General features: G+C 39.4%; 1 protein-coding gene across 2 annotated transcripts in view; it reads left to right on the top strand.

The window, feature by feature from the left end:
- DGKI (diacylglycerol kinase iota) overlaps window positions 1-24,395 on the top strand; it is a 431,941-nt gene that overhangs the window by 390,372 nt on the left and 17,174 nt on the right. For both annotated transcript variants that reach the window (XM_021692768.1, XM_044919913.1), the window contains 2 exons: window positions 20,794-20,831; window positions 24,254-24,374. In XM_021692768.1, the coding sequence (XP_021548443.1) occupies window positions 20,794-20,831; window positions 24,254-24,374 (159 nt within the window). The remainder of the gene's footprint in view (window positions 1-20,793; window positions 20,832-24,253; window positions 24,375-24,395) is intronic.

The raw sequence follows: 24,395 nt of genomic DNA, 5'->3' as shown, positions 1-24,395 counted from the left end.
ATTGAATCCTGTTGTAAATTCTTCTGTGATTTGCTTCTTTTGTTCAAAATGTTTTTGTGATGCATCCTTGTTGAGTGCCATATTTATTTCATTAATTTTTCATGCTGTATAGTATTCTATTGTATGAATAATATATACCAATTTATTTATCCAAATTCTGATGAATGTATAGACTCCAGGTTTTTTGGTTTTGTTTGTTTTCTTGCTATAGCAAACAATATCATTATGAACATTCTTTTTCATAACTCCTCCGGCTTCCATATGTAAGCATTTTTCTAGGGTTTAAACCTGGGGATGGCATAGTTAGGTGATAGGTTATACACCTATTTAAGTTATCACATAATGACAAGTTGTTTTCCAAAGTAATCATTCTAGTTTACTCTCAGAACTGCAGTTAAGAAGAGTTCCCATTGACCCACATCCTTGCCAACTCTTGATGTTAACTAATGAAAAATATTTTGCCAATCTAGTGGGAGTGTCAAATGGCATCTTGGGGTTTTAATTTGTGTCAAATGATTACACATAAGATTAAGCACTTTTTATATAATCCATTTGTGTTTACCTTTCTATGAAATGTCGCTTTATTTCTTTTGCCGATTTTTCCCCTACTGGGTTGTCTTTTTCTTAATGATTCATAAACATCTCTGTAGATTCTAGGTAAAGGTTTTTTGTTGACTATGTGTGTTGCAATTTTTTCCAGTTTGTGATTTATCTTTCCAAACTTTTTTTGAGGAATAGTTATTCTTTAATTTAATGTAATCAAATTATTAGTATTTTCTCTATGGTGTCTACCTTTGGTATGTTCTCTAAAGAAATCCTTTCATAGGATAGAATATCCTAAGGATATTCTCCCATTATCTCTTCTACTATTTTTATAGTGTTCACCTTCAATTGTGTCTTCATTATTTTGGAAATGCTTTTGTGGTTTGATGAGAGGTAGAGATCCAGTTTTATTTTGATTTGTTTCATGTATATAACCAGTCATTATTGTTTAATCCTTCACTGACTTGCAAAGCCTGTTCTATCTTCCCCTATATGTGGGTTTCTAGATTCTCTTTTCTGTTTTATTGATCCATATGTCAATTCCTGTATAATGCACATTGTTTTAATTGCTCTAACTTTGGTATAAATCTTGCTATCTGGGAGAGCACATACTCTAAAATTTGTTCTTCTTCTATAATGTCTAAATTGGACCTTTGCTCCTTCCTATAAATTTTAGAAGCCCTTCACCAAGTTTTGTGTTGTAATTTTCATGGAAATTGCATGAATCTAAAAATCAGTGTAAAGAGAATTGATATTATGACAATAAGTCTTTCCATCTCAAACCATATCTGTTTACATTTAATTGTTTATGACCCATAGAATTTCATAATTTTCTTCATGAAGGGTTTGGCCATCTGTTGTTAAATATATTCCTAGGTACTTTACATTTTTTGGTGATCTTTTCTATTTTAAAAATTGTATTTTCTAAATGATCATTGTTGGCACAGTAAAGTGAAATTCACTTGGAATCTTGTTTCAAGGTTCTTGCTTCAAAATCTTGAGTCAAGGTTCCTGCTAAACTTTTTAAATTCATAAACTTTACTTCAAGGGTCTTTTATGAGGAAGGAATTCTGCAGAGGCATTATCATCTGCAAGTAATGAGAATTTTATTTCATTCTTTCCAGTGACTATGCTTTGTTATATATCTTTCTGGTCCTTTCTGTGCTGATTAGAACAGTACAGTATTGAATAGAAGTAGAGATAGTCAGCATCATCGATTTTTCCTGATCTCAAAGTGGCTGCCATCCATAAGTCACCAATAAGTGTGAAGTTCACTGAGAGGTGAACAGCCCTGTTTTGTAGATAGCCTCTTAAGGATTTTCCCTTTCATCCAAATGTGTTAGATTCAACAGGCATTAGAATTTAAATGAATACTTTTTTTTTCATCTTTTGAGATACTGATTTTTTTCTTTGGTGTTACGGTGTGCTTCAATTTCTAGTAGAAACCAGTATCATATGCATGAGATAAATTCAAATTGGTTATTATATTTGTCTCCTTTATATATTGTTAGATTCAGTTTGCTCCTATTCTATTTAGAATTTTTGCATCCATGGTCATTTGTGTGATTGGCCTCCCATTTTCCTTTCTATTGTACAGAGCATGCATGATATACCTAGTTTCATAAAAGGAATTAGAAAATTTTTCCCTGTTTTCTAATCTCTGGAAGACTTTGTATAGCACTTGGTTTATCAATCTCTGGAATACTTTGGAAGATCCCATCAGTAAAACTATCTAGGGATGGCATTTCCTTGGTGGGAAAATTTCAATCGCAGATTCATAGTATTTAAAGAGCTAGTCAGATTCTCTATTTCTCCTTAAATCAGTATTGGTAACTGTTTTTTTTAGGAATTCATCTATTAAAATTTTTTTCATTTTTGGCATAAAATTTTTTATATCTTGTTATCTGTGTAATTTCTGTGAGATCTGAGGTTACATCTGTCTTTTCATTCTTAATATTGTTTGTGCCTGCTTCTCTTTTTTTGTGTCTTTGCCCTCCCTCACCCCCCACAGAGCCTTGGAGCTCTCATTATTTTATAGCTTTTTTCAAGAAACTGTTTTTTAGCTGCATGGTCCTCTCTATTATATATTTGTTTTCTGTTTCATTGGTTTCTTGTCTTTATAATTTCCTTTATTCTAAACATTTGGCTTATTTTTATACTTTTTTCTAACATAGACAATTTATTTTATTTTTTTAAAGGTTTTTATTTGAGAAAGAGTGAGAGAGAAAGAGAGAGCATGTGCAGGAGCGGGGGGAGGGGCAGAGGGAGAAACGAGCTCCCCACTGAGCAGGGAGCGGAATGAGGGACTGGATCCCAGGACTCTGGGATCATGACCTGAGCCAAAGGCAGACGCTTAACCGATTGAGTCACCCAGGTACCCCCTAACATAGACAATTTAAGTATACAAACATTACCTGAATGCTTTCTCTTCTCTGTGTATCGCCTTCTGAAATTCTGTTTAGATGCATGATAGACCTTTTGATGGTATCCTGTATGTGTTCTACTCTCTTTTATATTTTATTTCTCCTTGTTTCTCTGGAATGCATCCTAGATAATTTCTTCAAAGTTGTTTTCTTGTTTTTTTACTGATTTGTATTTATGTGTTTTAGATTATTCTTTGAGCCACTCATTTCCTTGGACCTTTATGCACCAGAATTCTTTAAGTCCTTCAGAGAGGTTTGCCAATCACCAAAGAAAACTACCAAACTTGATTAATTTAAATTAAATTCTCCATTGGTGAGTTTGTTTGTGTATGCTTGTCTGTTTCTTGTTTAAGCTACATAGGGAACGCAGAGACATTAATTCAGAGTGCATAGTATTCAGTTGATGGCAATAAATTCACGTAAGAGTTACCTTGTTTTTGGTTTTATGTCCACACAACATCAAGTTTTCTTGTTAGATCCCTTATAGGCTTTATTTATTATTCATCTATACTGATTTAGCTCTTCAGGAGCACAATTTTATGTGGGGTTCTATTTGGGCAGGTTCCTGGCTTTATCTTCTGTGTATCCCATGTCTCACAGACATCAAAGAGTGGCTCAAAATCCTCAGCGTGTGGCAGAAACCTTTAGGGCATCAGGTAGTTTGGGTACCTGCTCATCTGCTAGGGTCAGTGGATTCACTTTATTTAATGGATTTATGGATTCCTTACTGTCTCTCTTAATAGCAGGGAGTGAGTGTGTATGATGAGCTTTATTTTTGTTGTAAAATGAAACACAATATACAGCTTGGCATATTATATTTATATATATATAGGCATATGTATATTATCATGGTAATACCTTCATAACCATCACTCAGGCCAAAAAAATGGAATTCCTTCCATGTGTCTCCATCCTAATTGCATGTCTCCAGGCCTCTAAAAGTAACCATTACCTTGGCTTCTGTTTTTTTTGTGTGTTGTTTTTCTTTTCTTTTCTTTCTTTCTTTTTTTTTTTTTGCATATCTATAAAATCTTATCACTCACTCTAATTTCATCTAGCACACTCTAGATACTATAGTTTAATCTTGCCCATTTAAAAAAATATAGTATGTCTTTTGGGTCTCTTTCAAACACACATTCTCCATCTATTCCTTTCTTTTACTTAGAATTTATCTTTGAAGTGCTCAGGCCATTTGAACTGCAGACTTTCACACAGGGGGAATTTTGCTGAGTGAATGAACACTGACGCACAGAGGCTTGATCAAACTCAGGTCTGATCTCTTTGGCAAGTCTATTGGTGAGAATGTGTTCTTTGATCAAGGGCAAATGATGTCTGGATTTCACTGTTTTATTGATGTCCAGTACCTAGATTTATTAATTGGGGTTATAAAATTGTGCTGTTCTAATTCTGCCTTTGGGAGTTTTCCACTTCTGTCATTTTATAAAGAGCCACTTCATCTCCTCTACTATTTGATTACTCAGTGAAACAGGCCCATACAGGAAAACAAAATAAATGTTCAAGTCTGTCCTTTATTTATCTGGTTATCAAGATAATTAGTTGATTCCTTATCACTGTAAAAAATGACCAAGTTCAAAAATCTTGATGAATTCCTGATTTTTTTTTTTTAAGTAGGCTCCATGCCCAGTGTGGGGCTTAAACTCACGACTCATGCAATCAAGTTGCATACTCTACTGATCTAACCAGCCAGGCACCCCATGAATTTTAACACATTTCAAGGGCTTCAGTGCATTGCAGTTATTATTCTTATTAAAGTTTAAATTTTTCTATCTTTGGCAAGAAGGCAGTCCCTTCATGTTGACTTCTAAGTCTTCCTAACATTATCCTAATATTCTTAGATAATTTCCTTGATACCCAGCATTACAAGATGTTTCAGGCTCATCTTTTGTAGTTCTTGCTTCTTGCCCTAGACGTCATTTCTCTAAAACCTCTTAGATTCTTTCAATGAAAAATAGTATTTCAAGACAATTTGGGCACTAGATACTACTAGTTCATTGTTTCTGGTTGGGCAGAGATAAGACAATTATATTTGCGTTCAGGATTTATATGTGTGTGTGCGTCTATATGTGTGTATATTCACATATATGTGCTCAATCTTTTATTTTAGCCCACACAATTCAATTAGAATTACTGAAAGGAATTAAAACATATTTCCTTGCATTTTTATTGATTTATGATATATTGGTATTAAGATCATATAGCCACTGCATACTATAATTTCTCCCTTTTAATATTCATTTTTGACCTAGTTGCAAAAGTAACTAATTAATGCTCATCACAAGTCATTATGTTGAAGTCTCTCTAGTTATTTTGATTTTCTGAACCACGTTTTCCACTAGATCCCTTAGGAAAATCTCTTGAAAACATTATTTTTTTGAGTTGTTTCATGTAATAGCTTTTCTGGGACTTTTACCCTTAAAAATTAGTTGTGGTCCATACAGACTCATCATGTCACATGTCGCATAAAGCATTGCTTTTAAAGTCTGGATATTTTCCTTATAAAATTCTTTTTTTTTTTCTAGATACCCAAAGGATATATTTTCTTAAGACTTATTTATTTTAGAGAGAGGGCATGAGCAGAGGGAGGGGTAGAGGGAGCGGGAGAGAGAGAATCCACAAGCCAACTCCCCAATGTGGGCGGGGCTCGATCCCACGACCCTGAAATCATGACCCGAGTGGAAACCAAGAGTTGGACGCTTAACCTACTGAGCCCCCCAGGTGCCCCAGGGTATTTTTATTTAATGTCCAATACGTTTCCGAAAATATACCTTGGTGTAGATCATTTTGAGACATTCCAGTTCTCAGATACATGATACACTGTTTAAATGTGCGGTTCATTTTTGAAATTCAGAACAGTGTTCTTGAATAAAGTATTTATATGTGTTCTGTTCTTTTGCTTTGGTTTTCTTCTGCAGGAGCTCCTTTTGTATGTTTGATCTTCTCTACGTATCTTTAATATTTGTCATTTCCTCTCACATTCTTTTTTGCCCCTTTCCTTACTTTTTTAAGAGTTTCTTTATCTACTTTTCTTCTACTTTCCTTCAGACTTTATTGGTTGAATTTGTTTCTGTGTTCCTTCTAGTTTGTCTTCATTGGAAAATGAGTTTTTCACTTATTTCTAGTTCTTTGTTGAATGACATCGCCTCATTTCTGTATTATTCTGATTCATGCTATTCTTGAGATTGTGTATCACTTTACTAATGCCATTAAGCTTATTTGAAATAGTATGCTACTATTTTTTGAGCAAGATTTTGTGGTACACTTTCATTGCTTCTAAGATTTTATTCTGTTCTTTATTCTTTTTTTTCCTAAAATAACTTCATAGGATATTTTACTTCTTTCTTTGCTATTTTTATATGAAATTCATTTTTCTGAATTGTGGGAAGAAAAATACGTTCAGTTAGCTATTCTCACTTCAGAGGGCTCTTTTTTCTATTGGTTTTGTGTCCTGTTGAAATGTGATGGCTTGCTTTCTCAGACTTCCTGGCTTTGATCCATATCCTCACTTTTATCCAGACCTCTTCCTTTACTCCTATTAGCCGTATTCAGCTCAGTGTGTATTCCACTCAGAAATTCATCCTCAGTTTGGGTCCTGTCTTGAAGGGGCATCCTAGGTGGTCAGTTTTGAGAGTTCCCAGGAGCTGCAATGCTCTGGGTAGTTCAGTTTTTACTGGGTCTCCTTGCATGGATTTGTCAAGGAAATGGGAACAGCTTCTGCGGCTGTTCTCATACGGGCACCCTGGACTTTTCCACGACCACCTGTTGGCTGTTTTGTGGCATTCCTGCCGTCAGGTGCGTCAGCCACCCCACTGCCTCCCTGTGCAGACACTGGGAGAATGCAGGTCTTTGGGCTGTTAATGGCCTCTCCCCAGCCATTTGTAATCTTGAAGTTTATGAGGATATCTTGTTACCTCCTTTTAAGGATTGACCATGTGTTTTGGTTCTTTTACCGAGTTTCTCTCTCTATGTGGAGTTCCAGATGGGCAGTAAGGAGGGCACTTGTTGTGATGAGCACTGAGTACTGTATGTAAGTGATGAATCACTAAATTCTGCGCCTGAAACTAATATTACACTGTATATTAACTAACTGGAATTTAAATAAAAACTTGAGAAAAAGACAAAAAAGAAACAACAAAAAAGCCTGCTGCAACTATTACCACCACCTTCCCATATTTCCTGATTTTTAAAAATCCATCATCTTAACTTAAATTGTTAGGGAAGGTTAGTGTCTGTGATTCCCCTTATTATCAAAAAGAGAAGCCTATATTCATCTTTATTCAAATAAAAGTTAAACATCTTGTAAGTTATATATATTTTTAAATTTCTGCTATCTCCAGAAATTGAAAAATTAAAACAAGAATAATTGATTTTTGAGAAACTCAGAATGGAGGGATTAATTAAGGTTTGGGTCCTTGTGTTTCAGCAAAATAATTTCAACTACTCCTTTGGAACTATGTGGGTTAATATACTCTTAGACGTACTTAAAACTTAAAAAAATGTCAGTGTTTATTAAAACTTAATCAGTACCAGGCATTGTCCTAAGGTATGTTCTGTTCAGGCTCAGAGAGGTTAAATGCTTTCTTTTAGGTCACACCAAACTAGTATGTACTGAACCAACTACTCCAGATGTTTTAGATATATTTATTTATGAAACAATCATAGTAATACTACTATTCCCACTTTACAGATGAGGAAACTAAGGCACAGACCTTTTAGGTGATTTTCCAAGGTCCCATGCACAGCTGGTAAAGCTTAGAACTTGGATTTACACTCAGGTAATCTAGATCCAGGTCCCATTTTCAGCCACTCCTCCATACAGTTCCTCAATAGCATCGCGAAGGGTTGAGCTCATGTAGTAGGAAATCTTGATTCTTTCAGTTGAATGGAGATCTCCTAATTATTGGGCGGTAATTCATCATTAAAAATGAGGTATATGTATTTTTTCATATCAGTGACCAGTACCCTTGACACAGAACAATTCAAAGATGTGCTCTTGATCCACTTCTATCCTCATACTTCCATAATCAAGGAAACCGTTTCCTCGATCAAGGAAACTAATCAAGGAAACAATTTCCTGTCAATAACATCCATTTTTAAAAAGGTAGAATTCTTGAAAGGTAGCTATTTCCTTAAGGAAATATCACAACAGGAAGACAATATTATGACCAGAATAGTAATGTAGATTTGAAAAGTTAGATGTTTTTCCCTGTATTTTCTATAAGTTGTTTATTAGTAAAATGCAATGAGTAAAGTAAACTCGACTGATGATACAGATGGAAACCTCACAGATCTTTAATTGCCTCTCTGGGAAGAGTTTTCAGTGTTGGCCATCACAGTATGCCACTTTGCAATGACTTTGGGCTAGCTAATGCTAAGTTGCGAGAGTGTTCTTTTTTGCCCCATGTTCTGTTTCTGACTACCCAATCCCCCGTTGGCTTTTTAATTAGATTCAAACATTTTAGTGCTCACTTTTGAGGCCCTTTCTTACCCTGGTTTAGTTCATGTTGCTTTAGTGAATTATTTCTACTCCCCTGCTTGTGGGCCCCTCTCCAGGTTCATCTCCTTTATATTCACCCAGCCATATGGTTTGTATCACCTCCTACCATCTCCCTGGCAGACCACCTTCATTGTCTTTCATTCAAGCCCCTCTTTGGTGCTCATTAATTCCTGCGTGTTGGAACCACCTCCATAGATTCTAAGGACAAACAATGATGAATTTTCCCGACAACTCAAATGCCCACGATTTTCCCTTCCCTATTCACTTACTGTTTTTTTGAGTGTATTCCAAAATTTTTTCCCCATGGGTGGCGTTGGCCTTCTTATTTGACTATGAACCCAGTGAATAGAGATGTTGCCCCATTCTATCCTGTGCCCTGGCACAGAATTGATTTTCTCTATACAAATCTGTTACATTCGCTGCAGTATGTGGTGTTGGCAAACAGAAACTTTCAATATGCATCTTTGAATTCCATTGTAGCCTCATTAACATTGTTCCCTGTTGTAGAAGATAGGTTAGTCCTGGTCCTTTTCCAAAGAAATTCAGTTGGTACTGTGCTGAAAAAAAAATGGCCTTTTATGGTGGTCTCACTGGGTGCTCCCCAAAGACTGTGTGAAAGGAAAGGAATAAAAATGACAGCATGCTTTTCTTTGGCTAGCCTTCTTTCACATTTCCTAGGAAAACAGACAATCACTGCTGATTAAAAAACAAAATAAAACAGAACAAGCAAACAAAACAAAACCCAAACCCCTGGGCTTTCCAGGATCAGGTTATATCACTTTCTATGTGTCCTGACCCTGCTCTTCTCTTTCCTCCCCCCTTCTTAAATCTCACTATTGACTATAACCACATAATCCTTTGATCCTGTAGTTTCTTTGGAGGGCTTTGTTGGTGATCATCATCTAATTATCTTTTGAAGCCTCACTAGAGATGAGCTCTTTATTGAGATTTACCTATAACTTGGCTTGAGATTCTCTGGCCTCAGAGAATATTCTAAGTATTTACAACATCTCGAAATAAGAAAGTGACAAGAAAGGAGAGAGGAGGCGAGAAGGCTAACCCCCTGGTTTGCTTGTACATGGATGGGTCAGGAGAGGTCATCAAAGAAGGTTGTGTGTCATGGCTCCTCTGGCCAGGGATGAAGCTATCACAGATTTCATGCCTGCAAATCGGTCACTTATCCCCCAGGTAAGTGTGTGAAAGGGCTTGGCAGGTGCCTGACTTGGTCTCCAAGTAGCCATGTATAAGAGCAGAAACGAAGAACCGAATTGTGCTTACTTTTTAAAGTATACTATGTTTACTTAAGCTCTCTAGTGTATGAAATGATGGGATCTGAGCTGTGTTTACACCCATGTCCCCAAGGGGCGGGGCAGATACATTGACAGTGATGGTAGTACAGTCCTGAAAGTAGTGTCACTGTTATTCCATTTGTCTGTTGTCTACTTGACTAGAGAAAGCCCAGGATCCAATGAACATTTTTCCCCCAGTGAGCTCCACTGAAAGCTTATTTGTTCTTTTGATGCCTTCCTCCCGCAAAGAACTGTGTGGGTGCTGGTGACTACTTTCCCTGAATGATGGTCTTGGCCCAAGCCTCCGTTATCATGCTTACCAGGTGCAAAACACTAGAATGCCTCATCACTTTTTCAGTCGGTTCCTGGAAGATTAGCCTTGGGTATTTTGTAGTATGTTCCATCCTGGCACGTTCCAGTTGGAAGCATTTTTTTTCTGGGTGAATTTTTGTCCACGCTGTCTACGCTAGCTCCTTGGAGCTGTAGAAATGGCCATCAGTCAGCTCATTTTCAAGCTAATGAGGTCAACGAAATGCTGCCTCATCTGGCCAGCCTTCTGAGTCAGTCCTCATTTTCTGGGTGCTCCCAGGTGCTCTGCATGTCGGGGCACCATGGTCGTAGCCACACACAGCGTGCCTTCTCCCGGTCAACGTGGCGGCCCACGAAGCCTCAGTTTGTTGTCCTGAAATGGGGATGATGACAGTTATCAGTACAGATCTAGCAGTTGTATCATGGGGATAGTATTCAGCTCCATGCCTAGCACATAGTTTACTTGCAAATATTCACAAAAGAAAGGGACAGAGCTGGAGAGTAGATGTGCCAAAGAGAGCAAGAGAAGTTATCAGTGTCAAATACCCAAAATGGGAATATCTTTTTTCTATAAATAGACCTGATATGTCATATTTGCATGGATTTAGGATATTCTTCAAGCGTACTGGTTTCTAACTTAGCTGGAACCAAACATGTCCTTCAGGTTACAGCCCAGTGGGCAGAGAGTGACTCGTTTTGTTCGGGGCAGTGGACACTTGAGAATGGATGGTAGCGTCGGGCAAGGACGAGAGTGTTGTCTCAGAGTGGGGAGGACCCGGCCAGGCCCTGGCTCTGTTCTCCGCAGGGTGAGGGAATCTGGGGCAGATTGTTTCCCCTTAGGCCTTGGTCTCTTTAGAGAGCAGGCTGAGCTGGCTGCCATTTAAGGCTTCTTCTGTCCTCTAGACTCAGGCCTCGGAGGCACGGAAGAATCCTGGGCAATGAGATACATGAGGAGAACCCCAAAATGTCACCTTCAGTTTTGGAAGGGTGTTTGGGAGACACCCATGTCCTGCTTTCTATGGGGCAGGCGTATGGATGCCTGCAGAGGAGTGCCGGCCTATTACTATTTCTGCTTGTGACGACACACAGACCTGCTGTTTCCACACCTCACCAGGTACTCGCCTCCTGAAAAGAAAGAAAATCATCTTTGCAAGTGCATAAATGCTGCAGGCAGCTTTCACACTGGTAGCTTTCTTTAACAAGGTAACAAAATACATTACTACTTAATTATGCAGTTTCTAGCTTTTCTCCTGAAAAAGTGAGGCCCCAGTGCCTATTGAAAAGGGATTTGTAATCAGCCAGAGCCCCCTCAATTTTGTGCAGTCTGGTGACACTTCCATCCGCTCTTTTGCCCTACTAAGTAAAGGCACTTACTTTAGCCATTGCAAAAAAAAAAAAAAAAATTAGAGGTGGTGTTTTATAAGACCACAAAAAAGGTCATTGAAACCATATCGTTTGTGTAGCTGCTTATTGTATTTCTCTGACCATGTGCCTCTCTGGGCCTCATATCTTCCCTAACTCTCTGGGCTCCTTCTCATTCTCAGAAAGCATGGCTCACCCCAAGATGTTCTTTGGGCTCTGATTTCCCGGTGGTCTTTCTATTTAAGCTTCTTTTATATTTGAGAAAGAGAGTGATAATCTTGGCCAAAGTTAGATTCTGAAAATGGAGTTGGTGAGTGATTTTCAGTGACATTAAAAAAAAAAAAAAGTTTTTGGCCTCACATCACTCTCTGCGTCTTGGAAGCTGTTCTCCCGGGATGCCCTCTTCACTCCCTCCCTGCCTCCTTGCCCCCTAGCCCCATTCTTGACATCCCACTTTATCAAGTGAAACTGCTTATCGCTTATTTACCCATGCCTCTCAGCCAGCTGGACGTCTCCGTAGAAAATTCTCCATCCGTATTTTCTGCCAATGCAGATCTTCCCTTTATGGACACTGTCTTACAACTTCCCTAGGAAATCATTCCATACACCACTCTCTTTTCTTAGCAGTCAGGGGCTCCATGTGGATGTGTAAGGACACACGTGTTACTTTCTAGATAACTCTTTTCTTCCTTAAGAATATAGGAGTTCCTAAGAAGAATGAAGGTTTAGTTTTTATTTCCCTTCACAGCAACTGGTAAAATCTGTTCTTTAGTAAATATTGTTGAAGATTTGTCCATATACTGAAGCCTATTCTATTCTGTATCTTCCGAGCAAGCTTCAGAACTAACCATTTACTTTAGAATTCTTACTTTTAAGGTGTGATGCTGCTTAAGTCAACCTAGCGTAATGTCCAAGTAAAAGTTAAAACTTATTGTTCATTTCTCTGAAGTAAAATACTTTATTTTTCTATGCTTTCAGTTAGTGTTATGCCAATCTAGGGAAGGTTCAAACTTAGCATTTGATTATAACTTAGTTACAAGTACAAATTGTCTATATTTACACTTAAAGTGAAGCAGGCTCTAGAAACTATCTTTTTAAAAAAATTGTATACTTTATGTGCATTTTGCTGGTGTTTGTCCCTGAAAGTGACTTTGCTGTGTTAACTCCTCCCTGGTTTTACTTGTGTTTCAGTGAGGAGTGTTTTGGCTAAACCTGTTCTTAGTTCAAAAGGCCTTCATTGTCCAGAGCGGTCAGTGTGCTAGGCAGTGATAAGGTACTTACTGTGCATCCCGATGACTGGATGACCCATAAACCCATCATCTTTCTGAGCTCCAGAGCACACTCATTTGTACTTGGATCCTGACCTTAAACACTATTTCCCATATGCAGTCTTGATGTTTGGTTAAAACCAATAACCATCCATCACTTTCAGGACACGTCAGATCTGCTCGTGGCTATCACGGAATGAAATATGAGCACAGCTTTTCAACCTAAGTTCTTTTTAGACGTCCTGAAGGACACAACTACAATATATCAGATGAATTCAAGGAGACCTCTCGTAGGAGGAATGCGGCCTGACGTTGAGAGGCTGGATGAAGCCAAGGCGCTGATGCTATCTCTGAGGTCCTCAGTCAAAGTCATTAGGAACAACGTCCAGCTTCTACTTGGCACCTTCCTCTCACCTGTGAGGTGAAGGAGGACCTTATTTATTAGTTCTTCCATTTCTCTTAGCCTCTCAGGATTATAGCTTTATCATCCAAATGCCGGGAAAGCAAAAATAAAGTTCATCAATCGAAGTTAAATTCTCTTGACATTCTAGAGATGGGGGACTTTTGGAGAAGGCTAGAATTTTCTTTTAATCTCTTCCATCACTAAAACAGATATAGCATACTACGGATTTGAATATGTAACTACTTTATTCAAATGTTAAAAAGGAGAAAGAGTGTTATCATGTACTATGATTATTTGGGGTTCATAAATATGAATTTAATAAAGTGTAACCAGATTAAAACCCTTTACATATATGAAAAATCTTCCCTGTTGGCGGAGGCTTAATAGTTATTGGACAGAAATAGTTGATGGGATTCTGTAATATTGACACTAAAAAGGAATTGATATTTTTCTAGTTTTAAAGGAATAGTTGGATATTACTTTAGAAGGTGGACTCTATTTTTTAAAAAGTGTTGGCTACTACATCCAAAGATCATAATATTAATATGTCATTACTAGAGAACATATTAATTTTGAGTTGCATAGATTCTCAGGAGGATATTTTCAAGAACCTCTCTCATCCCTCCTGTGACTATTGGCATATATTTTACACAGCTGGCTGAAAGTAACCTACCGTGACTGGGGAAGACCAAGGAAGACCTGTGAACTTGGCTTCTCTAGCCCAGTGCTCAAAGCAAATCAACCCATGAAATTTCTCTTAACACTGATCCAAGGCTTATGGCTGATGTTCTAGGAAATAACTATTGCTTAGTATAGGGCTCTGATTTGACCCATAATATAAATACTTCTGGTTTATTGAGATACTTATGATGTTGTTTTGCTGCATCTAATAAACACTATTAGGTACCTGAAAAGATAGGAAAATATTCCCAACTCCAGAATTGACTGCCGGGTGTAGCAGGGGCCAGTAAAGTGGGCTTTCTTCCATTCCTTAACATGTCTTCCTTGATTCGGGGTTGGAAGAATATTGAATGATAGCTCGCAGAATCACCAAACCACAGGTATCAACCAAGTATTTATTAAGCACTTCAGGTATTTCTTGTACTAGAGCTTTTATTGAAAGATGGGATATAGATAAAGAGAAAAAAAAAAGTGAAAACCCAGCTCCTGTGCTTGTGGCTTAAGGGCAGAGCTGGGGTTTCCACATGTGCAGCAACCAGAGAACAATTTCGCAACCACAGGTAAACAAATGGGCTGTTGGGGAGAGACATCTGGTCCCTGCGCTGTTTATAGCTAATTCTAGGGGGGGAAATAAGAGAAATAGAACCAACTGCTTCGGAAGGGAGCATGTCCCAGTCCTCTGGCAACAAGGTGCAGGTTTTCTGCCAGGAGGGAACACTGGAGAGGGGGCTGTTTGTTTTTTCTCCAAACAGGAAACTCCTTCCATGCCAATAGTAGCTTCAAAAGGATTGCTGCAGCAGATGGAAAGAACCCATATGCGTTCATGCATTCAGTTAGCAGGGACTAATTCAATTTGAGGATTAACCCTGTCATTAGAGAGAAACAAAACCTATTTAAGTCTCCCATCTATGGTTACCGCTGATGGATTAATCCCAATGAGGAGGAGATCCTGGAAGTGTGTGCCCTGAGCCCTCCACTCTGTATTTTGGCAAAGGAGGAGAAGCTGATAGACCAGGTGGGAGGGATATGGGGCTAGAGTTTGATAAGTGAGTGCTTGCTTGACTGGAGGAGGAAAAAGAGGAGAGACAGTGTTTTTTTCTTACATCTGATTATTAAAGAGAGATTCAAGGTAAAGCTTACCTTAGATAGTCTTAATTCAACCCAACAAATACTTGTTGTCTGCATCATCTTCTACTTGCCTTTCTTCCTCCTGCTCCAAAAAGCTGATCCTTGAGATAAGCAGTTGTCAGCCTTTTACATTTTTCTACTGAGATACTTATGACATAAACAGATGATATTGCATGCAAAACACACGCCCATAGAGGACACAGGTAACAAAGGCCATTCATGGCCATTTCCCAATGCTAACCAAAAGTCAGTGTCAACCCTCTTACTCAAAGTGCATCACAAAGTAAGTGCATGATGTGAAAGACTGAATTTTCTAAAAACAGTCACAGCGTGATCTCCCATCCCACACATTCTTTTTGCAGTATGACTTTGACATTATTTTCATTGAGATGTGGGGTCTGGGTCTTCTTGAATATGGGCAGACTTAATTAAGACTGTAGCAGCAGAAGTGACACCCCATGATTTCCAAGGAAAGGTGACTTCCACGAAGCTTTCTGGGGATGGTTGCTTTTGAAACCCAGTCGCCATTTTGGGAGGAAGCCCAAGAAGCCATGGAATGCCATGCTCAGGGAGTGAAAGCTCCCAGCTGAAGCCAGCACCCAGTTTCCTGTCATGTGTAATCATCTTGAAAGTGGGTCTTTGAGCTCTCAGTGGAGCTGCCCCACCTGATGCCAGGTGGAGGGAAGACAAACTTTTGGCTAAACCTGGCCCCAATAGCAGATTTTTGACCAAAAATAATTGTTTGAAGCCACTCTGTTTTGGGATGATGCAGCTCTCTGTGACTGCCTAACAGTTATGCAGTCACAGAGAGTTGATACAGATTTGTGCATCATTATAAGAATAATCTTGAATTTGTTCCAATATATTAAAAACCCTCAGTATTTTAGCTGTTAACAAATAATTTGGCACGTAGCTTATTATCAGTTGTCAAAACCTCCTCTAGGCTCATATTAAAATGCAAAGGTCTTTCAAAATATCTAATTCCTCCTTTCTCTCACCTCACCTTGTTGAGTATGACTATGTAAAATAATACTAATTACAGTCATTTTCATGAGCTGCTTCTCATTTATGCCTCATTAGCATAATTCACAGTAGTTATCCATACCATTAAATGAGTGTTAGTTACCTTTGCCGTATCTGATGATTATACTAAGTTCCATTTTGGGGAGCTAAGCCTTCACAGTTTGTTGTTCATGTCCCATGACTGACTGCTTACAAAGTAGAAAAATTGGACAGAATACTTCTGGTAAGGAAAATGCAGGAAAATCTCTGCAGAAGTAGGTATCTAAAAGAAGTAGGCTCTTGAGCAGCTGACAATGCAAGCCATCTGGTGCCTAAGCAATGAGTGACTTTGAATAAAGGAGAAGTAGGAAGATGCCCATCATGATCAGATCAATGGAATTGTGAACGCAACATCTGCCCTGGGTGCACTCGATATGCAGTGTCTCCTTTGGCATGAAAGGAGTTGGACCTTGAAGCCTTAAATTGACTTCATTTTGCATGTGATGCATTCATGAAACTTTTATTTGGGGTTGTTTTAGTTTTTGCCCACCTTTCTCCAGGTTCAAGGGGAAACAGCATGGTGGAAGGAATTCTAACATAGGGGTCAGATGCAATAACATAAGAAAATGTAAAAGAAACAAAGAAAAAAAAATAAGAGTCTCTCTGTCATCTGGATTGCTAACTATCTGTGTGGCCTTGGAAAAGTCCATTTACTTCTCAAGCCTGTTTTCTCATCTATGAAATGAGAAGTTTAGGCTAGGACCCAAAATAGCTCTGGAATGTAGAATATGACCGCTTCTGAAGGAACAGTTCTAGGACGTGCTTCTTGCTTCACGGATGAAATTTAGGAGTAAAAAGTATGCAGAACTTGGCAAAGCCAGATATATATTTATGCTTCTCAGTGCGGCAACTGATTTCTTCCCCAACCCAGGGCTCTACAAGCTATTCTTTGTTCAATGGTGGTTGTTTGTACTTTTAATTTTTTTCTTCCATAAATTTTTTTTAAAAAGATTTAAGTGACTGCTATCATTAGTAGGTGACAAGCAGCTTAGAAATAGAATATTAACTTAAGAACTGAGAAATAACATGAAAGCTTAAACTTTTTAAATAGACCTAAGTGTTCAGAGTTGAGACTATATGATGTAGTTATTTCAGTTGATTTATTGGGAACTCATATACGTGGCTTTGCCAAGCCCTGTGTACATTTTATTAAATATTTTCATTGGCATAGCAAAAACTGCAACCTTAAACTATCCCTTTGGAAGTAATCATATGGCAAACTCTACAGTTATAATTGGCCTTAATCTAACCTTCTCATTTCATAGGTGAGACATGGTTCTTTTTCTGTGTCATGAGGTCAAAAACATCAGGATTCCATGGTGTTCTACATAGGAGACTATAATAGTCAGTCCTCTGTTCCTTGAGCTGATTTGAAAGGCAGAGTTCCAAAAGTATTGACTTTGTCTTCATTTTTCTAATGAGAGAACTGACAGTGGTAAACTATAACTTGCCCAAGGTTAGAGCCAGTTCATGGTGCTCCCAGGGACTCACAGGCAGTCTGATTCTTGGCTCAGTTATGATGTATCCCTTCCTAATTTGGACTTCTTGCCAAAAATGCCAGTTCCCTGAGAGGACGGAGTTTGCTTTGTATGGGGGTATCCCCAGAACCTCAAACAGGGCCTGGCAGGGCAGGAGCAGGTGGCCAGCCAGTGACCCTGTGGATTGTTTTGTCCCTATCCTGATTCCAGTGGGTAGCCATTGTGCCTTCATGCACGATTTCTGAGGATATGCAGACTGTTGGGAATCAAGGCCCTAGAGGGAGAGAGTAAGAAGGAAGATGGGGGATTCCTTTCTGGCAGTCCTGACTTCTCAGTCCCAGGATGTTTACTGGATAACAATTTATTGGAAGGCAGAGCACTGAAGGAAATATCAACCACTTCATATGAATTAATGGTTCTGCTTCTAAGCTCTAAAAATGACAGATCTCTCAGTTCTCTACTCCCTTACTCTCCTGCCTAACTACATAAGTTTCTGTGATTTAATTGTCCAGGAAACTTACTATCCATCTACTCAATTACCTTTACGTCCCATCAGCAATTTGACTTCCCTTCTTTGCATTTGGGATCATGATTTCCCCAGTTGGAAAGAGTTTTGGAAAGGGCAGGAAGGTAAGCTTGGAGCTCAAGAAATAATAAAGAATAATACTGTAATCATAACAACTCATTATTTGTTTTTGAAGCTTGATCTTTCAGAAGGTTATTATCTGGAGTTGAATACTAATAGATTCAAGCTGTCTTTATGCAGAGGAAATCTTAAACAACAGTGTTCATGGGGAAGGACATTAATCAGGAGAGAGAAGTGAGCCTGGAGCCTAATAATGTTTGCATAATAGCTACCCTTGGGTGTATTGCTTGACTTAAGAATAAATATCCCCGCTTTCCATCTCCAGTACAACTGGAAATTATTTGTGGTTATGATTCTGTTATATGATCTTCTACCTGTTCATGGGGACTTTAAATCGGGAGGCTGCTGGAAACCAACAAACGTAGCAGTACTTGTGAATGAGTCTGGGGTAGACATTTAAAGAGGCTATAATATTGGGCAATCTGGAGAAAATGAGCGGAGAGCAGGTCATAATTCTCTTTCCAGGAGGGGAAGGTGGGATCAAACTGGCATGGTTGACATTTGTATGCTTCTCTGGTGTACTTTTACCTCTGCAATGGTTTCTCACCACCTGCAGGATAAACTCCAAGTGCCTTATCTTGACAGAAGAGGTGCTCACTGGGGGGGGGGTCCCTCCGACTCTGCAGCACCTTATCTGCAGCCACTCCCCACCCCAGGGAGGATGATATTCAGCTCTTCGAAGGTTCCCTTAGACATCACAACTTAACTTCCATGTCTTTGTTCGGATCCTACCTTTGTCTTGCAAGGATTTTCCAAATCCTCTTTGCTAATTAATTCCACTTACCATGGAAGAGTTGGCTTGAACTTCGCCTCCTCCAAGAAATCTTTGAACTCCACAGCTAACCAATAAGTTTTCCCCCAACTTCTGATATTTTTCTTTCTTTTCGTTCTTCCTCCCTTCTTTTCCTTTCCTTTCTTTTTCTTTTCTCTCTTCCCTTCCTGCTGCTCCTCAAATAGACTTTGTCCTGGGGAATTCCTTTATTGTCTTGATTTGCTGCTTATATATACCAAATTTTATTACAGAAGTGCTTTAAAGTAATGAACTCATTTTTCTTCTTTTCTCTCTCTTTTCTCTATTTCTCTTTTCTTTTTCTTTTTCTTTTCATTTCTGGGAAATGTTTCAATATAACCTTGAAAAAGTAAGCACTCTACTGTTTTGAACTTATAAAGCTTTCATTTGTTGGTTTTGTTCTTATGATAGAGAGATGAGCAAGACAGCTATTTATTATACAAATAAGAAAACTGGTTCAGAAACATTTGTTAAGCTTACCTGTCTGCTAAGTTAGAGATTAGAATAGACTAGACTCTAGTCCGGTGCCTTTTAAAAAAAAAAAAATTATTTATTTATTTTGAGAGAGAGAGTACACATGCGTGTGCAAGTGGGCAGCCCAATTGTCACCATAATGCAGGTCCCTGTGTCCAGTCCAGGCCTCTGTCCAGTAGAGCTCCACTAGCTCTGTAAGGCCTGGAGAAAAGGGAAGGAAATAGTCTTTATAAGTTATCAAGTTTATAGTATTGTGAAAAGGCACTGCACTGGGGCGCCTGGGTTGCTCAGTTGGTTAAGCGTCCAACTCTTGATTTTGGCTCAGGTCATGATCTCAGGGTGGTGAGATTGAGCCCCAAGTCAGGCTCTGAGCTCAGTGGGGAGTCTGCTTGAGATTCTCTCTCCCCCTACCCCTCCCACTCATGCTCTCTCTTTCTCTAAAATAAACAAATAAATCATAAAAAAAGATAAAAATAAAATGACACCTTAAGAAATAAACTTTAAGTTACTTCTAAAATTTTGTGCTATTCAAGCCTTACAATAATCTATTTTTTCGGTAGTCCTAGAATCTAGGTATTTGTTTATCTAAAGGACCATTTCCAACCTAATGCACATGTTCCCTTCAGGAACCAACACTGTCATTAGATGCTCACACATCCTGCCCTCTCTCACTAGTCCCCTCCTCTCCCTCCTCCTCTATCTCCCAAGTGACTTGTATGTGCGCTTCGATTTTTGCCCCTTGAGTTACATATTTTTACAATTAGTTTAGGTTTCCTAAGTCTTTGAGTTCTTTCCATAAGAGTCGCCAGTGGATTAGATGCTGACCGTATGGTTATTTTCTTCAGAACATAAAAAAGCATGCATGTTCTTTCCTCACTACCTCCAGTCCTCTTCATTTCCATAATGGTAGGTGTTTGTCTCTCACTACAGAGCAAAATTATTAGTGATTTTTGGAACCCCAAGAGGACCAAGTGGAAGGAACTGGAAAGAAGGGAGCAGAAGCAATCACAGTTAGGCACCCAGTCCACCTCATAGATGAATTGAGAACACCCATATGATTTCATCGATCATTTTAGTCATTCTGTAAGATTTAGACTTGCTGGTTGACAGATGTGGAAACCGGGCTCAGAGGGTTTCCGTGATTCACCCACAACTTGTGTCGGAGCTAAGATTTGAATCTAATCTCTGTGGCTCCAAGTTTCATGAGGGGGTGTCCAGGTAGGATAGAATGGGTGCCCGGGTAGCGAAGGGATGAAGAGAAGGCTTTAGCCTGTTGCAAGATTCAACCTTTGGCATGCTTCTCCTTCCCTGATTCCTGCCCCAAACGTAGACTATTTCTACAAAATATGGATCCAGCCCTTTGGGATTTTTTTAATGAGAGGGTCTTCTACTAATGGGACATCTCTCTTTTGTCTCCCACAGCAATTTTGCAGGCAGTAATAGCTGGTGATCTTATGAAGGTAAGATATGTTCCTACCCAAACTTTTGGTGATTCTTTAAGAACTTTAACATCATTTCTCACCAAATAGTCATGATCTCTCGTATGTCATGTATCATCCCCCTGCCTGTGCTAAATGACTTGGAAGGGGAAGGATGCTCTTTTGAGGACTGGGCAGGGAGGGCCAGAGGAGTCTTCAGAGCATCTCCACATTTCCCAACAGTGGAGAATGTATGCAGGGGTACCATGCTGGTTGTCTTGACTAGTTAACATGGGCTGCACGTTCCCCGGATGCAGTGCTCACAGTGTCTGGAATTCCTGCTCTCTAGAAGCTGATATTTGCAGTTTAAAGGTTTCTTTTTAGACAGGTCTTGAAATGAGTTCATCTGTAAGAATTATCTGGACAACACTCAGAAATACATTCTCCAGGCCAGAGCCTACAGCTTCCAACATGATTACAGTTTTGTACTCTGGGGATCACAGTCAAACCAAAAGAACATGCTCCGTCTCATCTCCCTCGAACACTTTAATTCATGCTTATGTTTTCTTAGTTCAGAGAGAAGGAAGTGGTCCCTGCTGCCTCTAGAGGGAATGTACATTCTGGAGTCAGACTGCCTGGGTTCAGATCTTGGCTCTGCCATTCACTGTATGTGTGACTTTGTATAATTATCTGATTCTCTCTGCACCTCAGTTTCTTCATCTGTAAACTTGAATAATGTTGCCTCTCTCCTTTGTTGTGAGGATCAACTGAAACAATACATGTAAACCTCTTAAGACTGTTTTTATTCCATAGAAGGGACTCTAAAATGCTAGCTAGTAGTGTTAGTCTGTGTTTTTTAAATAAACATAGTGGAGATGCCAATATTTGTTATATAGTATAGTCCATGAGTATTCTAAAAGCTCTATTTGGTCTCATGTCATTTTCAGGCATTGGGACTCATGACTGCCTGTATATCCCTGTATAACCCACATTGGCATCGATCTGCTCTATAAGATCAGCAGCTGTGTAGGGACAGAGGCTCTGCCTTACTCACCAGCCTGTGGAGTATGGTGCCATTGCAGATCGAGAAACCAAAAGCCTTAAAAGGGAGCTGAGAAGCACTGACCTTGCATGCAACTTCTTTTGAAGCACATCTGTTGAATCAACTGAGAAACCTCTGTGCTACAGTGTTAACAGGTTACTAATAGGAAAGAAATGGTAAGAAGGTTGCAAGCATCTTGATAAACTGCCATCTTTAGACACATAATTCTGGAAATGGTGCCCATGGCACAGTCTACATCGAAGAATTGTCACCCACAAGGAAAAAGTACTTTCCAAGCAGTGTACCTGGGAGTTTGATGCTATTGCCAAGCAGTGGATTGAACCAATATTATCCCAGACTCCCTGCAAGGCCTTATATTAGATGCTTTGGGCAGTAAGGCATGATTCCTGCCCTTGCAGAGCTTCTAAGCCAAAAAAATGTGCAAACTACTGTACATTTGAAATCTTTTTATCTCATTTTGCATATGCTTTTAGTCTAGGCAGCATATTTTTTGGGTCCCTTGTGTATACAACCCCACTTTTTTTGTACTTAATAGAGAACTATTTGAAATATGGGAAATTGCCATATTCAGTAGGTTGTCTTCCTACGTTCTCTGTTACAATCATTTCCTAAGTGCCTAAGAAATTACTTAACCTTATTTATGGAAAGATGAAATACAGTGACTTAGTTTTTCTTTCTCATTCTTTTTCTCTCTTTCCTTCCCAAGTCTTTCTTCCCCTTTTCTTTCTTCTTTTCCACCTTCTTCTGTTTGTCTATTCCATGCCATGCAGAAAGCAGAAGAAATATTAGATATTAAACTGTGTGTGTGTCTGTAAGAGAGAGAGCACACAGCAGACAGCAGAGAACCGAAGACCCCAGGAGCCATCCAGTGTGAAGGCTGTTGGGAGCGTCTGCTGTGCACCTGAGCTGCATAAGATACCCACGGACTAACTTCATGTCCGCAGTGTCCAAAAACCCCACAGAAAGGCAGCAGCCAGGCAGCTGATGGATTGGGTCTGTGCTGCTCCACTGAGCCCAAATCCCTTATGGATCTGCCTATGAAGAAAGGGAGTGTCATTGTAAGACTAATGTTGAACAGTACTGGATATGCTTAGATTCTTTCTGGAAAACTATTAGCTACCTCTTGCTGTCCTATAGCCTCGTAGTTTAGGGAAAAAGTCCCCATAAGTTCTTTACTTCCATTCAACTATTCCTTTTTGGCCTATTTTCTAGGAAGCCTTCCCTGACTCTTTTTTCACCCCGTGATAACCTCCTTATGTTCTTCTCCATTCCTGTATGTGTCTTTGACATCTGTCTTCGCCGTGGATGGCGAGGTCTTGAGGCCAATGACCAAGTCCTATTCATCTTTGTTTCCCTGGCATCTGCCACATGGCAGTTCCATGGTTGGATATGAGTTTACTTTCTTTGACCTTATGAGATGCTTACCTTTTTTTTTTTTTTTTTTTTTTTTAGTGTGCCATCTAACTTCTTGGTGATAGATCCATTCCTTTTGCTTGGTACCTGCCGGGTTATTGTATTCTTCTTTGTCCTGAAACTACCTTTTAGAAGTTCCAGAAAGACTCTTTTTGTTCTCCTCTACCGCTCTAGGTATATCTCCCATACCCTGGAGAACAGGGACCATTTACACTTTCTGTAATGTTCAGTATTTCATGAAATCAGACCGCATCCTCATTTCGCCACATGATTCTCGGGCTGCAAAATCTGTTGGTCCTTTTCCAGTCTGTTCTCACAATATAGGTATTTTAGGTTTCTCCTGCCACATTCTCTGAATCCTTTGGGTTCTCATCCTGTGGATCATCTCTAGCCTCACTGGGTATGGATTGGATGATTAACAGAAGGCGTGCTGGCTGGGTTGCAGATCTGGAAGAAGAAAGAGGCTGTACACACGTGTGCCACCATCTCCCACGGGAAAATGGGAAGGAGCTTCTGTATTTGGTAGCTAGGTTCATTAGAGGTTGGAGAGAAACCATAGGCTCGGAAAGGAGCTTAGCTACCAGACACCAAGCTCTTCCTGTCTCCGGCCTTAATTACTCTTTCACTCAAGAGAAACCCGAGCCAACATAGGAAAGCGTTTCTTTGCTGCCCTTCACTCTCTTAGGACAGCGACCAGTGCCCAGAAAAGAAAAAGACATCAAACAGAAAAGAAATAACTCGCTCAGCACGTTTCAGTTTCCACATTTTAGTGCCCACAGACCCTCTCCAGAGTGAGGGGAGACACTGGCCAGCTATCTGAGTGCTAACACGGTGCAGGAACATTGCTTCATCACTTTGACTTCTCGGCATCCTCTGAGGCTAGAAACATTTGTGGTTTGCTACATCACTCTTATTTTATCACCGGTTAGCTGTACTTTCCCTTGTTCCGGACTCTGCCTGAGCTTCTTTTCCTGTGTCTCTTTGTCAGCTAATGGAAAGCTATAAAAATGGAGGCAGTCTGCTAATTCAGGGGCCGGACCACTGCTCCCTCCTCCACCATGCAGCCAAAACCGGCCACGGGGAGATCGTGAAGTACATCCTGGACCACGGTAAGTAGGCGCAACGAACCA

This window comes from Neomonachus schauinslandi, chromosome 12, assembly GCF_002201575.2.
Source record: "Neomonachus schauinslandi chromosome 12, ASM220157v2, whole genome shotgun sequence".
NCBI classification, from domain to species: domain Eukaryota; kingdom Metazoa; phylum Chordata; class Mammalia; order Carnivora; family Phocidae; genus Neomonachus; species Neomonachus schauinslandi.
Note: the sequence above shows the minus strand (reverse complement) of the source record. Positions and strands in the feature narration are given on the sequence as shown.